At 36.4% G+C, this 16,889-nt stretch overlaps 2 protein-coding genes across 2 annotated transcripts; both read left to right on the forward strand.

Annotated features, from left to right (window-relative positions):
- Positions 1 to 1,209: 1,209 nt before the first annotated feature.
- LOC308351051 (olfactory receptor 5F1-like) lies at positions 1,210 to 2,166 on the forward strand (the record flags this gene model as incomplete). Its single annotated transcript, XM_080816535.1, has 1 exon — positions 1,210 to 2,166. One exon carries the CDS (start codon positions 1,210 to 1,212, stop codon positions 2,164 to 2,166), a length of 957 nt encoding a protein of 318 aa, XP_080672661.1.
- A 6,429-nt stretch (positions 2,167 to 8,595) lies between these two features.
- Positions 8,596 to 9,540, forward strand: LOC308351077 (olfactory receptor 5F1-like; the record flags this gene model as incomplete). Its single annotated transcript, XM_080816557.1, has 1 exon — positions 8,596 to 9,540. The coding sequence occupies one exon, from the start codon at positions 8,596 to 8,598 to the stop codon at positions 9,538 to 9,540; it is 945 nt and encodes a 314-aa protein (XP_080672683.1).
- Positions 9,541 to 16,889: the final 7,349 nt, after the last annotated feature.

The raw sequence follows: 16,889 nt of genomic DNA on the forward strand, positions 1-16,889 counted from the left end.
AAGCTGCAAAGAGAGATGAAACATAAATAACCAATTAAAATTATCATTTTTTTTTTACTTTGGCAGAGACTATTTTAAATTTGTTTTTACACTCCAATGTAGTTAATATATACCATGTAATATAGTGATTCATCAATTATTTTGGTAAAACTTTAATGTAACAGAGAGATCAAGAATGCCTTTATGATGCAAGGTCCACATAATGCTTGATTCCATATATATACAAGTGATCATAATGTGTTCTCATTTGAGACTGGAGTTTCTGCCTTTAGAGGATTGACTCACAATTAAAATCCATAATCTGGTTCCCATGGTTACCCATTTCTTTTTATAAAAATCAACACAAATGCTTGGTAATATGTATTTGTAGTAATATGTATTTGAGAAGGTGACTCAAATTCTAACAAATAGCTTATTTGAATTTTCATTGCATTGCATTTCATTTAAAAAATAAAAATTTTCTACTTTTGATTTTTAAGCATCAACTGAGAACTCCTGATAAAAAAGAAAATAGACTACACAGGTAAGACACTAGGAAGGAATTTAGCAGGATCTGATACCGTTATTCAAGGAGGTGGATAAGTAGCATGTCTCATACTAATTGATGTACTTGAGAGTGTATTTGTAACAAGAAAAACTGCTTCATTCCCTTCCCTTTTAAAACACTACAAAATCATAAGATGATAAGAGGTGTCAAAATATTGCTTATTTGAAATGGTCATTATATTTGCTACTTGTGGTAGACAAAAACAATTTCTGGGAGTCTTGGTTTTGAATATTCAGAGTGGTCTCGAGTGAAAAAAAATAAAATAGATTTCAATTAAGCACACATATCTGTTCACAGAGTGAGAGAATTTGAAGGAAGAATATTTTTATCATTTGCATAAGGATGTTGGCTGGAATGAAAGAACAGAACAACACATATTGCTTTTGCACAAACTGAATGGGAGTGTGTGGTCCTGCACTAGTGAGTTGAGAGATCCCCCAATCTTGATTCAATTCAGACACTTGTTCATTAAATTCAAAGGCTGGTCTATTTGTCGCCCAATTTCCTCTTCCTCCATTACTCAATTTACCGTGTTGTATTACCCTAGGTTGTGCTTTTCCCCCATGGGTGAATGACCTCGTTAACATTTATATTTCTTATAAACTTAGGAGAGGAAAATATTTACACCTGGTGCAAGTTTAAGCAAACTATATGTGCAACTAATGACCAGAAGAAACCACTCTTCACCGACTGAATTCATCCTGTTGGGATTAGCAGACACGATGGAGCTACAGATTGTCCTCTTTTTGCTTTTTCTGGTGATTTACACCCTTACAGTTCTGGGGAATGTTGGGATGATCTTCTTAATCAGGACTGATTCCCGACTTCACACACCCATGTATTTCTTCCTGGCTAACCTGTCCTTGGTGGATGTTAGTTACTCCTCCACCATCACCCCTAAGATGCTGGTGGACCTGTTATCAGAGGAGAAAACCATCTCTTTTGCTGGCTGCTTTTTGCAACTGTACTTTTTCATCACCTTGGCCACAACTGAATGCATCCTTTTTGGGTTAATGGCCTATGACCGTTATGTGGCCATATGCAACCCTCTACTTTACTCCCTGGTCATGTCCAGGACAGTTTGCCTCAAAATGGCAGCAGGGGCTTTTACAGCAGGGTTCTTGAACTCCATGGTTAACACAAGTTATGTGAGCAGCTTGCCATTCTGCAGTTCCAATGTCATTCATCATTTCTTCTGTGACAGCCCTCCACTTTTTAGGCTCTCATGTTCTGACACACACCTGAATGAAAGCATCTTTTCCACATTTGCTGGTGTGAATATCGTGGGAAGTCTGCTGGTCATCCTCACCACCTACTCCTACATTCTCTTTTCTATCTTCCGTATGCATTCAAGGGAGGGGAGGCGCAAAGCCCTCTCAACCTGTGGGTCCCACCTGACAGCTATAACTCTGTTCTATGCCACTGCCATCTATACCTATCTGAGACCCAGTTCCAGCTACTCCCTGGGTCAGGACAAAGTGGCTTCCGTGTTCTACACGATTGTGATCCCCATGTTGAATCCTCTGATCTACAGCCTCAGGAATAAGGAAGTAAAGAAAGCTTTATGGAATGTAACTACCAGGACAAGGATTCCTACATTTCTGTGGTTGTTTGGTTGAATTTCTGAACAAAATAGAGTAACTGTCTTTTGAAGGCTGCTTCAAGACTACAGTTTTTCTTTAGAATATTTTCTGAGTAATTAGTCTACAATATTCAAATATATGTAACAGTGAGGCATAAGGTAAATTACTAAAGTTATATAAGGCCATAGAACTTTCATGTAATCCTTCCATACTCAACTTCTTTTCACTTCAAAAATTTCCAAGCCTTCCCTCTCTTTCTCTCACCTTGCCTGACACATAAACAGAAAACCACCTACACACATTTAACTGTGGCAAAGTTTAATCAGTGCATGGTTGCAAAAGGCATAGGTCAATGTTCAGTGTATTATCTAATTTATATTCTTTATAATAAACTCATGGATTTTCTGCTCAAAAATTTTATATCATTTGCAAATAAATTTAATTTAGCTACAGGGATTTGGCTTTTTAGAAACTGATGGATACCAAAGCTTGCACAGGAGACAGCCACACATATAGTTTTTGGCAGAAATTCCCCATGGCATTCACCCTTGCCACTGAAGTTGCAAGTGATAGAGGTAGTGATGTCCATGTCCTCTGGTATGTAGATATTACATGCATTGTTTCCTGTCACAAAGATGTCCAAAATGTATTCCAAAGTTTCCTATGATCCACGTAAGTGAACTTGCCCAGACAGGTGTTCGTGAAGTCATTGGTATTTTCTATGCAACCACGAGCCATACTCTCACTTGCCTGGTCCACGGTGGTTACCTGGCCCTGGACACCCTGCAGATAATGATCAGCTTGTCGTCAGACATAATTTGCTCTTTGACACAAGTGGTGGTTTCCTCACATCCTTCTGCACCAGCTGGAGGCTCCCTGACTGGATTCTTTCTTTTCTCTGTCCTTGTATTTAACAGATTCATAGATCAGACTGAGATATTTCCCAAGTAAATACTAATATTATATTCCTCTCATTAAATGCTTTAATTTCTTTTAAAACCTACAAATAGAAATAATGGAAGATAAAATTCAGTTATTCTGAGATTTGGGTTTTAGACATATCCTATTTGAGGTTATGTTCTCTGTTCTCTAATTAACCTCTCCAACATTACTGAATCTCCTTCACAGAGTCTACAGGTAATTCCAACTTTGAAAGCAATAATTAAATAATTACCTTATATGCTTTTTTAAATTCTTTGAACACATTTCTTATTTTTTTTAGCTTGAATTTTATTTTTTTTTCAGTGTTCCAAAATTCATTGTTTATGCACCATACCCAGTGCTCCATGCAATATGTGCCCTCCTTAATGCCCACCACCAGGCTCATCGTTACCCCCTGCCTCCTCCCCTCCAAAACCCTCAGTTTGTTTCTCAGAGTCCACAGTCTCTTATGGTTTGTCTCCCCCTCTGATTTACCCCAACTCACTTATCCTCTCCATCTTCCAGTGTCTTCCATGTTATTCCTTATGCTCCACAAGTAAGTGAAACCATATGTTAATTGACTCTCTCTGCTTGACTTATTTCACTCAACATAATCTCTTCCAGTCCTGTCCATGTTGATACAAAAGTTGGGAATTCATCCTTTCTGATGGAGGCATAATACTCCATTATATATATGGACCATATCTCTGTTGAAGGGCATTTTGGCTCTTCCCACAGTTTGGCAACTGTGACCATTGCTGATATGAACATTGGGGTTCAATGTTCACTATACTTGTATCTTTGGGGTAAATACCCAGTAGCGCAATTGCATGGTCATAGGGTAGCTCTATTTTTAATTTCTTAAGGAATCTCCACACTGTTTTCTAAAAGGGCTGAACAAACTTGCATTCCCACCAACAGTGTAAGAGGGTTCCCCTTTCTCCACATCCTCTCCAACACTTATTGTTTACTGTCTTGTTGATTTTTGCCATTCTAACTGGTGTAAGATGGTATCTCCATGTGGTTTTGATTTTAATCTCCTTGAAGGCTAATGACAATGAACATTTTTTCATGTGATTGTTAGCCATTTGTATGTCTTCATTGGAGAACTGTCTGTTCATGTCTTCTTCCCATTTTTTTGATGTGATTATCTGTTTTGTGTGTGTTGAGTTTGAGGAGTTCTTTATAGATCTTGGATATCAGCCCTTTATCTGTAGTGTCATTTGCAAATATCTTCTCCCATTCTGTGGGGTGCCTCTTAGTTTTGTTCACTATTTCCTTTGCTGTGCAGAAGCTTTTGATCTTGATGAAGTCCCAAAAGTTCATTTTCACTTTTATTTCCTTTGCCTTTGGGGACATGCCTTGAAAGAAGTTGTTGTGGCCAATGTTGAAGAGGTTACTGCCTATGTTCTCCTCTAGAATTTTGATAGATTCCTGCTTCATGTTCAGGTCTTTAATCCATTTCTAGTTTATCTTTATATATGATGTAAGAGAATGGTCGAGTTTTATACTTTTATATATAGCTGTCCAATTTTCCCAGCACCATTTATTGAAGAGAATGTCTTTTTGCCACTGTATATTTTTTCCTGCTTTGTCGAAGATTATTTTGACTGTAGAGTTGAGGGTCCATATCTCGGCTCTCTACTCTGTTCCACTGGTCTATGCATCTGTTTTTGTGCCAGTACCATGCTGTCTTGATGATCACAGCTTTGTAGTAAAGCTTGAAATCAGACAACGTGATGTCCCAAGTTTTGTTTTCCTTTTTCAACATTTCCTTAACAATTCAGGGTCTCTATGGTTCCATACAAATTTTAGGGTAATTTTTCCAGCTCTTTCAAAAATGCCGGTGGAATTTTGGTCTGGATGTCACTGAAAATATAGATTGCTCTAGGCAGTATAGACATTTTAACAATGTTTATTCTTCTGATCCATGAGCATGGAATGCTCTTCCATCTTTTTGTGTCTTCTTCACTTTCTTTCATAAGTGTTTTATAGTTCCTCGAGTACAGGTCTTTTACCTCTTTGGTTAGGCTTATTCCTAGGTATCTTATGGTTCTTGGTGCTATAGTAAATGGAATCGATTCTCTAAATTCCCTTTCTATATTTTCATTGTTAGGATATAAGATAGCAATTGATTTCTATACATTGATTTTGTGTCCTGCCACACAGCATCCATTCCTGAATAAAAACCCTTCAAAGTATAGGGATAGAGGGAACATTCCTCAACTTCATAAAATCTATCTATGAGAAACCCACAGTGAATATCATCCTCAATGGGGAAAAGCTGACAGCCTTCCCCTAGAGATCAGGAACACGACAAAGATGAACACATGTTTCTTATGTACATTTTGATTATTTCTTTAATCAAACCTACTTATAAAAATATTTTAAATTATCCTAATTTCTCATTTATTGTTTATTGCATTTATGTAAAAATGTGCAATTATTATATATCTTATGTAACTCAAGATAAATTTAAACTACAAAAACATTGAGTCTTCACATTATTATATAGAATGGTGATTTAGCATTCTCTTTTCTCTTAAGTCCTTGGCAATATTTACTAAACCCTTCTTCATGAATGTAATAATGGTTTTGCCTCTTTGATACCCTACGTCATTGCTTTTCTCTTTTTCTTTCTCCCTCATTCTTTTGTTTTGGTTGAATTTTAATTCAAATTCCTTATCCAAATATACAGGTGTCAACCAAAATATTGCCTTATTTAATGATTTTTGAGTAATTTATTTACTATAATTAATGAAAGATGTTTAAATTGTATGCATATAGGCTTTGTTTTGGTCAGTATTTTCATCAGTGATTAGGTGAGGCCAAGAGAGGCTAGCTTATAAAACCTGTTAGCATCACAAAGTTGAAAAAAATAAGCAAGCAATTTGGAAGAAATGATGAAATCAATATCAACAATCACACACATCCAAAAACACAGCATAAGAGAAAGAGATGATGTTATTAGAAGATGAAGTCCTGCATTTAGGCAGAAAAAATGTGTACAGAGAGTTTAATCTGAACACTCAAATAATTTATTTTGGTTTAGTTTGTTAAATGTAAATTAACATGCACAATGTAATTTTCATTGCTCTATTAAAAATGAGAAGTGTACAATTGTAAACAACAAATACGTATTTAATAGAAGATGTGCACACACACACACACATTATACACGTACGTGTATAGGAGTGACCAGGATAAAAGGGGAGGGGACAAGGAAATTAGGTATCTGGGTATTATTTCCTTCTGCTAAGATTGTGTTCCAGTTGATTCTCCCACTTTCTAACAGTTTGTCTATTGAAAAGTCATTTAATTATCTGAAATCTCAACTGCAAAATGCATAAAATAATAATGTCAACCTCAAAGACTGGCAGGGAGAATTAACTGAAGATTTAAATGGAAAAGAGCTATATGTTTTGAGTTCCCAATGCAAATAGGCTCTCCATGCATACGGACCCCCATATGAGGTTTATTTCACCTAGCTTTGCTTGTATTTAGATCTGGAAAATCTGTCATGTCATCCCCTTCTAGGTACAGAATCATAGGCAGTATTTTCAAAATCTAACACAATTATGAAATCATAAAAACATGAGTTCATTTTCTTATCCATTGTATTATTTGCCCAGGGTTTAGTATTTCTTTAAATATTGTGCACTTAAGTTAGTTTCTCCTTCTCATTAATTTCACTCAAGAGAGAATTAAATGCAGAGATATACTTACTGAGACAAAGGCCATGTGTGTATGTTCATGCACACACACACACAAATATGCAAAAGCACAATTTCACACAAAAGGAAACAGAAAGAACGTTTTTTTCAATTACTAAAATAACAAAGGAAGAAAAATAATTTGGTACTGGATTTTGTATCCATTTGGGATAAGATAAAAATATAAAGGGAGAAGCAGTATCAGCAACCAATTAAAAGTATTATTACTTTTTTTTTTTTTACTTCAGTAAGACTTTTTTAAAGTAACATAGAGATCAGAAATTACTTTGTGATGCAAGCCCCATATAGTGTTTGACTACATATATCTACCTGTGATCATATACTATGCACTTTGAGACTGGAGTGTCTGTCCCTAGAGGTCTGACTCACAATTACCTATAATCTAGTCCCATGGTTCCTCATTCCTCCTTACAAAAACAAAATAAAATGTGGCAATGTGTATTTACTCAGAAGTCATTTCAAATGTCTACAAAAAAGTAAATTGAATGCCTACTGCATTTCATTTACTTTTAAAAATGAAATTTTCTTCCTTTTTCTGTAAACTCCATTTGATTAGAGAACATCTCATCAAAAAAGAAAATCCTAGACTCCCCAGGTAAGACACTGGGAAGCAAGTGATCAGGATTTTGTGCTGTTACTCACTGAGTTGGACAGGTTGCATGTCTCCTGCTAAGGATGTTATTTAGAAGTGAACTTTGTGATGGGAAGAGATTTTTGGATCCCTTTTAAAACATAAGACAATCGTGCTCGCTTCGGCAGCACATATACTAAAATTGGAACGATACAGAGAAGATTAGCATGGCCCCTGCACAAGGATGACACGCAAATTCGTGAAGCGTTCCATATTTTTTCTTGCCATTTGCGACGACGTGGATGGAACTAGAGGGTATCATGCTTAGCGAAATAAGTCAATCGGAGAAAGACAACTATTATATGATATCTTTGATATGAGGAAGTGGAGATGCAAGGTGGGGGGAGGGGGTTGGGGGGAGGTAGGAAAAGAAAAAATGAAAAGATGGGATTGGGAGGGAGACAAACCATAAAAGACTCAATCTCAAGAAACAGACTGAGGGTTGCGGGGGGGGGGGGAGGGAAGAGGGTGGTGGGGGGAAATGGACATTGGGGATGGTATGGGCTATGATGAGTGCTGTGAAATGTGTAAACCTAGCGATTCACAGACCTGTACCCCTGGGGATAAAAATACATTATATGTTTATTAAAATTAAAAAAAATAAAAAAAATAAAACATAAGACAATCATTTTTAAATATATGATAGGAGTCTAAATACTGATTATTAGAATTGGTCAGTATGGCTGCTGCTTAAAGTGCTCAAGAGTGATTTCTGGAAAGGAATGCATGAATTTTAGAGTTGGAGAATATTCAGAGTGGTTTTGAGGATAAATGGAAAAAAAAAAAATAGAGCTAGACTCACATACCTGCTCAGTGAATGAGAGAGATGTCAGCAAGGATATTTTTATCCATTCATTTAGACATAGACTTTATCAAGACAATAGTATCATGTAAGTAGCTTTTGGGAAGCTGAATGGGAGTGTGTGGTCCTGCAGTAGTGAGTTGAGAGATCCCGCAATCTTGATTCAATTCAGATACTTGTTCATTAAATTCAAAGGCTGGTCTATTTGTCACCCAATTTCCCCTTCCTCCATCACTTGATTTACTGTGTTGTATCATCCTAGGTTGTGGTTTTCCCCCATGGGTGAATGACCTCATTAACATTTCTATTTCTTATAAACTTAGGAGAGGAAAATATTTACACCTGGTGCAAGTTTAAGCAAACTATATGTGCAACTAATGACCAGAAGAAACCACTCTTCACCGACTGAGTTCATCCTGTTGGGATTAGCAGAAACGATGGAGCTACAGATTGTCCTCTTTTTGCTTTTTCTGGTGATTTACACCCTTACAGTTCTGGGGAATGTTGGGATGATCTTCTTAATCAGGACTGATACCCGACTTCACACACCCATGTATTTCTTCCTGGCTAACCTGTCCTTGGTGGATGTTAGTTACTCCTCCACCATCACCCCTAAGATGCTGGTGGACCTGTTATCAGAGGAGAAAACCATCTCCTTTGCTGGCTGCTTTCTGCAACTGTACTTTTTCATCGCCTTGGCCACAACCAAATGCATCCTTTTTGGGTTAATGGCCTATGACCGTTATGTGGCCATATGCAACCCTCTACTTTACTCCCTGGTCATGTCCAGGACAGTTTGCCTCAAAATGGCAGCAGGGGCTTTTACAGCAGGGTTCTTGAACTCCATGGTTAACACGAGTTATGTGAGCAGCTTGCCATTCTGCAGTTCCAATGTCATTCATCATTTCTTCTGTGACAGCCCTCCACTTTTTAAGCTCTCCTGTTCAGACACACACCTGAATGAAAGCATCGTTTCCACATTTGCCGGTGTGAATATGGTTGGGGCTTTGCTGGTCATCCTCACCTCGTATTCCTATGTTCTCTTTTCTATCTTCTGTATGCATTCAGGGGAGGGGAGGCGCAAAGCCCTCTCAACCTGTGGGTCCCACCTGACAGCTATAACTCTGTTCTATGCCACTGCCATATATACCTATCTGAGACCCAGTTCCAGCTACTCCCTGGATCAGGACAAAGTGGCTTCTGTGTTTTACACAGTGGTGATCCCCATGTTGAATCCTCTGATCTACAGCCTCAGGAATAAGGAAGTAAAGAAAGCTTTATGGAATGTAACTACCAGGACAACGTTCCCTTCCTTTCTCTGATATGCTTGGTAAATTTTCTGAACTAAGTATGAAATGAATTTTCTAGGTTGATTGAATCCTACAGTTTTCATTAGGATATTTCTAAGTAATTGCTTTCTGTTAATACTTGAGTGCAGGGACCCATGTATGTACAAATGATTCATCAGTCTTATATAGGGACTCAGCGATTTCATGTAATTATTGTCTATTTTTGCTGGGTTTTCTCAAATAGGGCGTATTTCTAATGAAATCTTGGTTAGAGAATGAAAGAGACTCAGTATTTAGAATCAAAAGTCCCAATTTCACATGAAACGAACCATATAGAACATTTGTAATTGTTGACTTATTTTTCTCCTGCATCTTTTTTTCACCATTTGTGGTTTGTAAGAGATTGTCATGTATCACTTATGTGTAAAACAATTTGAATTTAAAATAGAGTAACATTTTAACTTATTGAATTATCTTATGGGGGAGAGGCTTAAATCCAATTTCAGGACTACCTTTTTAATTGCAGCTATCAACTCACCATCTTTCTTCCCTCATATCACTCTCTGCATATACATATATATTCATTAAGAAAGACGTGTGAGCTTGTCCAAAATGTGATATCAGGAGAGGTGTCATCTCATTAGAATGCACCAGTCACAACTCTCATATTCCCTTCTCTGGTCTTCAAAATGTTTAACCTTTCTTTCCCTTCCATTCTCTTGGGCTGACCCATAGGACCAAGTTACATACGCATGCATTCAGCTGCTGCCGAGTTTAATCAGTGCATAGCTCCATAGGAGGTACATCAACGTTCAGTGGATGAATCTGACATAGATTCTTCATAATAAGCTTATGGATTTCCTCTTATAGATATCTCTCAATTGCCCAGACAGGTGTTTGTGATGTCATGGGTGTTGTCTATGCACCTGTGAGCTTTACTCTCACTCACAGGTCCTGAGTGGTTGCTTGGCCTGGACACCCCACAGCAGAATGCCAGTTTGTTCTCTGAGATCATTTGTCCATCCTCTGAGTAGTTTGCCTACAATCTTCTGCACCAGCTGGCTGCTCACTGGCTAGATTCATGCTGCATTCCCCGTCCCCAGTATTTGGTGGGATCATATATTAAGACCAAGATATTTCATAAGTCAACGGCAATCACGTATTCCTTCCACTAGATGTTTGATTTTCTAGTAACATTTAACAATTGAAAGAATGTTTCGGAGAGAAAATCCAGTTATCCTGAGATTTGATTTTTAGACATATCCTATTTTAGGTCATGTTCTCTGCTCTCTAATGCAGCTTTTTTATACACTTACTTTATCTTATGTACAGAGTCTACAAATACTTTATATATTCTGGGCTATAATCACTTAATTATCTTGTCTGCTTTTTAATTACTTAATTATGAGTTTATTATGTAAATTCTGATTATTTCTTTAACCCATAAACTGGTAAAAATATTTTTTTAATTATCATAATTTTGTGTATAGTGTACAATGCATTTATGTGAAAAATGTTGCAAATACGGTTTATTTTCATTAACTCAAAATTAATTTAACCTGTGAAACCACTGAGACTTCTAATTATTATATTGAGTGAGCAGACAAGTTCGAAATAATGAAGAATAGGTATTCAAGAATCATATAGGTCCAAATAAACAACCAAAAGAAGAAATATTATTGTTATTGAAATCCTGTATTTGGGCAAAAAAAAATTGTACAGTTTTATATTACGTATAAGAATAATTTTGGATTTATTTTGTTAAGCATAATTTAACATGGATGACATAATTTCCATTAGTCCATTAAAAATGGCAGGTAAAAAAAATGGCAGGTATACATTTGTAAATGATAATTAAGTAAAAGCTAGGTGCTGAAATAAGTGAAGTAACAATCCATTTAATTTCATGCTGCTAAAATAAAAGATACTGTGTTAACTCATAATAAGCCTCCAGAGGATAGAGATAAGTGAAATTTTGTCAAGAAGATAATGCCAAAATGGCTGCATAAACAGAAAATATTTTTTAAAAAAGTAGTTGAGCTGATGTGAGAAGATGTAATCTGTAGAAAAGGAATGTACAAAGAGCTGTATTGAAAATTTAAAGCTTTGGGACACCTGAGTGTCTACCGAGCTTCTGACTCTTGATTTCAGCTCAGGTCATGATCTCAGGGCCATGAGATCGAGACCAGCATCTGGCTCCACACTCAGCTTAGAGTCTGTTTGAGATTCTCTCTCTCTCTCTGCCCCTCCCCACCAAACAAATAAATAAATCTTAAAATTAAAAAAAAAAAAGAAAATGTATAACTACATGGAAATATACAGCTTTATAGAAACAATCTTAAAACAAGTATGTTTATTGAAAACATAGAACAAACATCAAATAGAATGTGTTGCAACAGAAAGCAGAAGTGTGGTCATTGTGGTTCACCTTAGGTATAATTTACTATTTTTTTTTCCAATTTTTTATTTATTTTCAGCGTAACAGTATTCATTGTTTTTTCACCACACCCAGTGCTCCATGCAATCTGTGCCCTCCCTAATACCCACCACCTGGTTCCCCCACCCTCCCACCCCGCCCCTTCAAAACCCTCAGGTTGTTTTTCAGAGTCCATAGTCTCTCATGGTTCACCTCCCCTTCCAATTTCCCTCAACTCTCTTCTCCTCTCGTTCCAGGGTGCACCTTGACTGCACCACGGTCAATACATCCAGCTACATCTGTCCAGTCATCTCTCACCAAAATGACTAGGAGGAGGAATCCCCAACAGAAGAAAAATACAGAGGATAATTTACTATTTTTTAAAAAAAATATATTTATTTATTTTCAGAGAGACCACAAGTAGGCAGAGAGAGAGGGGGAAGCAGGCTCCCCACTGAGCAGAGAGCTCAATGCAGGGCTCGATCCCAGGACCCTGAGATCATGACCTAAGCCGAAGACAGAGGCTTAACTCACTGAGCCACCCAGGCATCCCTATAATTTACTATTTTGACTGAGAAACTGGTGTGTACTATCTTTAAGGTTTAAATTTTGTGATTTTAATCTTGAATGTGAAAACATTGTATATGTCCATGTACCATTCCAAAGTCTCAGAAGAATTCTTGATGATTTTCAGTCACCTAACAAAAATCATTACACCCAGATCTTCCCTAAAGAGGAAGGTAGTGAATATGGACCAGGTCATGGTGAGTTTTTGCAAATAGGAGATCAACTGGATCAAGATCTATGTCAAAAGCTGAGTTTCCAAATTGGGCTCCAAACCCTCAACCTCCTGAAGTTTTATGATCATTTTAACCATGTGTTGTAAAGTAAAATGAATAAAATATAACTTACTAGCTAAGGTTGTGCTGAGAGTGTGTCAGATTCGTTTATACACTGATGAGAGAAACAGCTAGATAAAAAGTTACAGATTTGAAGAGGATATGGAAACAGAAGATTTATTTAGTTTGGAAACAGAAAAAGCAGCATTAAAAACATGCAAAATAAAGACTGAGGTTAGATTTCACACATCATAACATTATCATGCCCAAATCATGTATTGCAGAAGAGAACCGTGTGTCAGAATTATCCTAAATGCTAGATTTGGTGAGAGTAGTCAAAAGGAACGTCATGTTTAAGAAGCCAATGCTAAAGATATCTCTACAGCTGATTGCAGTGACATACTTCAACCCTCAGTGGTAGGGTCCAATACAGACACCAAATATGGGCTCATACAATGGTACCAACAGAGATTAGAAGCAGAGTGACAAGACACAAGTTTTATTTTTAAGTGGCTATGGTCAGTGATTTTTTTCTCACATGCAAACAAAATTGTAACATACACTCTTTGCTTATTTCTTACAATGTATGTTTCCCTTTAAAAAATGTGTGTTAAATTCATCCCCTCCGATAGGCTGATAGCATCATATAAGACCTATATGAAGTAGCTATCTACTATTGATCTGTTCAGATGCACAGAGCGCAATGTATTTCATGTGAAAATATCCCTAATTCTTACAATGATTCTTCAATGGTGAAAAATGACGTTCCACCACCACCAAAAAAACAAACAAACAAACAAACAAAAACAATGTTTTACATTTGTCACCAATTTGACTTATAGGAAATCTTTCATACCAATAATACATATATGAAGATGTTTCTAGTGATGATTACTAAATTAGCTTTCTGTCCATATGGATCTGTATGATGATGAATGATATTAATAAGTGACCTAAGTTTTTTCAATTTAAAAAAAGAAGAAATAAAAGGAATACAGAGGACTTCTCTAATGGGGGCGAAGGACCTCTGTGAATCACCATGTCTTTAATAAAGCAAAGAATATACTAAAAAATGTTAAATCAATTTTTAGAGCTCTAGATATCAAGCAAAGGTTAGAAACAAGGTGAGGAGAATTTACTAAAATACTGATAGTATAAAAATAATTAGCTAATACACTCAGCTTTTCTCTATTTATGGAAGCATTCAAAAGTATCTAACCATGTAAGGTGTTGTGCTATACACTACATGAGGCACAGAAAACTTTGTACTCTCTAGACTACCGAACCTGTGTTCCTCTGTGAAACTGAGCCAGTGTGTCATACCCCATGACACATGACCCATTTCATTTTTTTTTCTGAATTTGACCTTCTCTCCTTGTCATTAGACCCTTGATTCCAAGGCATTTGTGTACATCTTACAAATGTAACTGTTGTTGTCACCTGTGTTTTAAACTAAGAAAATATATGTCATGGTATGCTCAACACTATTCTAAATAGTGCTTTTTCATGCTGGCTAATGTTCTACTTCTGCCAACATGAACAATAATTATTTTTGCGGGCCAAAACAGTTCAAACAAAAACAGAAGTAAGCCACCATTTCTTAACATAGTAAAGTTGAACGTTATAGCAACAGAAAAATTTATCTTTCTCTCCTAATAGTGTTAAAGCCCTCATGATATCATTTTCCCATCTTCAGCTTCACGATATAGAAAACTTGAAATTCAGTGTATGTGTCTTCTTGTCAAAATTCACTTTTTTCCTTATGCATGCATATGTAACTAAAGAATTCCACCTACAGCATGAGCAGAGAGAGGACCTTAACGTGCAAACATCTTAGATGATGCATGGAATCTAGATAATTTCAAACTCCAGTATTTGAGTTTAAGAAGTGACATTTTAATAATTTCAAACTAAGTATTCTGAGATTTTGTGCATAAATATAAACCAGCTTTAAGTCTTTGAATGCCCTTGTAGGGGAATTATTCTATTCTCCAAAGATGATGAGGCTGGAGAGCAAGGTAGAGAGGAGTGGCCAGGAGGCTACTGTTCCTCAGATCATACTCCATAGGGACAGTGCCTTCAAGGCAGCACGGATCCAACCAGAGACAACCTTGGTTATTCTCTAAGTTACCACTCGACAGATTATTGATCTTAAAAATGCAACATGCCATGGAGAAAAGATGTCTCTTCAATGAGTAAGGAGCTATTTTCTACCAGAGTTCCACTGACCTAGCTAAGTAAAGTGTAAGTTTCACAAAAAAACAAGGATGACTGGAAATTGTTCCTTGAATAATTCAAAACCAAAAGTTATATCAGATAAGACCACAGTCTTTATAAAAGAGTGACACAGTGTTTCTTTGATAATATAAAAAGCTAGGCTTTATTTCTTAAAATTTTTTAAAGATTTTATTTATTTATTTGACAGAGATAGAGATCACAATTCGGAAGAGAGGCAGGCAGAGAGAGAGGGAGGAACCAGGCTCTCTGTGGAGCAGAGAGCCCAATGTTGGGCTCGATCCCAGGACCCTGGGATCATGACCCGAGCTGAAGGCAGAGGCTTTAAGCCACTGAGCCACCCAGGCACCCCTAAAAAGGTATGCTTTAATTATTTTACCCTGTTTATTTTATTGAACTGTATTTCTAATTCAAGATTCAAAATTCAGGAAATATTTTCTTCCAATCCAATACCTTTATGAGATAAATTTTCTGAATATGTAATATATACACTGTATAATTATAAGTAATCAATCATTTTATAAGAGTAAATGAGATATAAAATGGACATGATGTCCTTTTGTGACTATGAAAAGTTTTATATTTCTTAGTTATGTTGCTATTACTAAAATATCAAATTCAAAATGGTATTATCTGTTCAATATTCTATGAAGCCCACTGAGTTTTTTTTAATATAGTTGACACACAAACACACAAATTACATTAATTTTAAATGTACCACATAGTGATTCAACAACTCTATACATTGTTCTGTGCTCATCACAAGTGTAGCTACAATCTGTCACCGCACCGTTCTATGAAGCCCATTAAGTTTTGATTAAGAAAATGGACCATTGAACACCACATCAAAAACTAGTGATCTTCTATATGCTGGATCACTGATCCTAATAAACACACAGAAAAGAAAAGAAAAGAAGAGAAGAGAAGAGAAGAGAAGGGAAAAGGAAGAAAAGAAAAGAAGAAAAGAAAAGAAAGGAAAGGAAAGGAAAGGAAAGGAAAGGAAAGGAAAGGAAAGGAAAGGAAAGGAAAGGAAAGGAAAAGAAAATGGACCCTGACATTACATGGCTGAGTTTGAAGTCAGGTCACATCCGAGCTTCCTGACATTGGGCACATTAACTTAATCCCTGTATGCCTCTCGCTCTTTATGCAAAACGGGAGTAATAACAGTACCTACTACTTTCAGAATGTAATACATGAGCTAATACGGGGAAAGTCCTTAACAGGGTGGTTAGCACATAATAAATGTTCAAAACCTAACACTAATAAAAAGAATTTCGAATGATCAGGTCTCTCTACTGTCCATAGCTATTCCCATTCTTACTAACTAGCAGCAGTATCTGGGGGAAAACCACTTTAATTTGCTGGACGTTCATTTTCAGATTTTTTGTTTTATTTTCCTCTCATCTTTGCCAGCGTCCTGTACTTTGAGCAAATAAGAGAAGCAGGCTTTGTTATAGATGTCTAAGCAAAAGTAAATTTCAAAGCCTAACTCAAATCCCATTTAATATATGAAAGCATCCTCAGCAATAACTTTTTTGGCTATTTTACTTTCTGAAATTGATCTATTCTCTTTATTACAATGAATGGCCTTTTGCAATTTTAACATGAAAACTTCAGCTCTTTATTTACTAATATTTCTATGTTAGCATCTATCCAGCATAGAAGAGTCTACTGATAATGTTAGTTTACCTGGAAAATACTACCCCATACATCCTCTCCTCCCCAGATTAAGAAAACTCTACTCCAGAAGAGTTGGAAGATGAGCAAAATTCAAAAGAAGAAAAAAATATATAAATTTAAGTCATAATGATAAACAAAATGAGGAGGATACTTGTAATAGATGTCTAAGTAAGTGATTAATACAATCCAAGCTGCTTAGTCCTCAAGACAGC

Source organism: Martes martes, assembly GCF_963455335.1.
Source record: "Martes martes genome assembly, chromosome: 10".
Classification (NCBI taxonomy): domain Eukaryota; kingdom Metazoa; phylum Chordata; class Mammalia; order Carnivora; family Mustelidae; genus Martes; species Martes martes.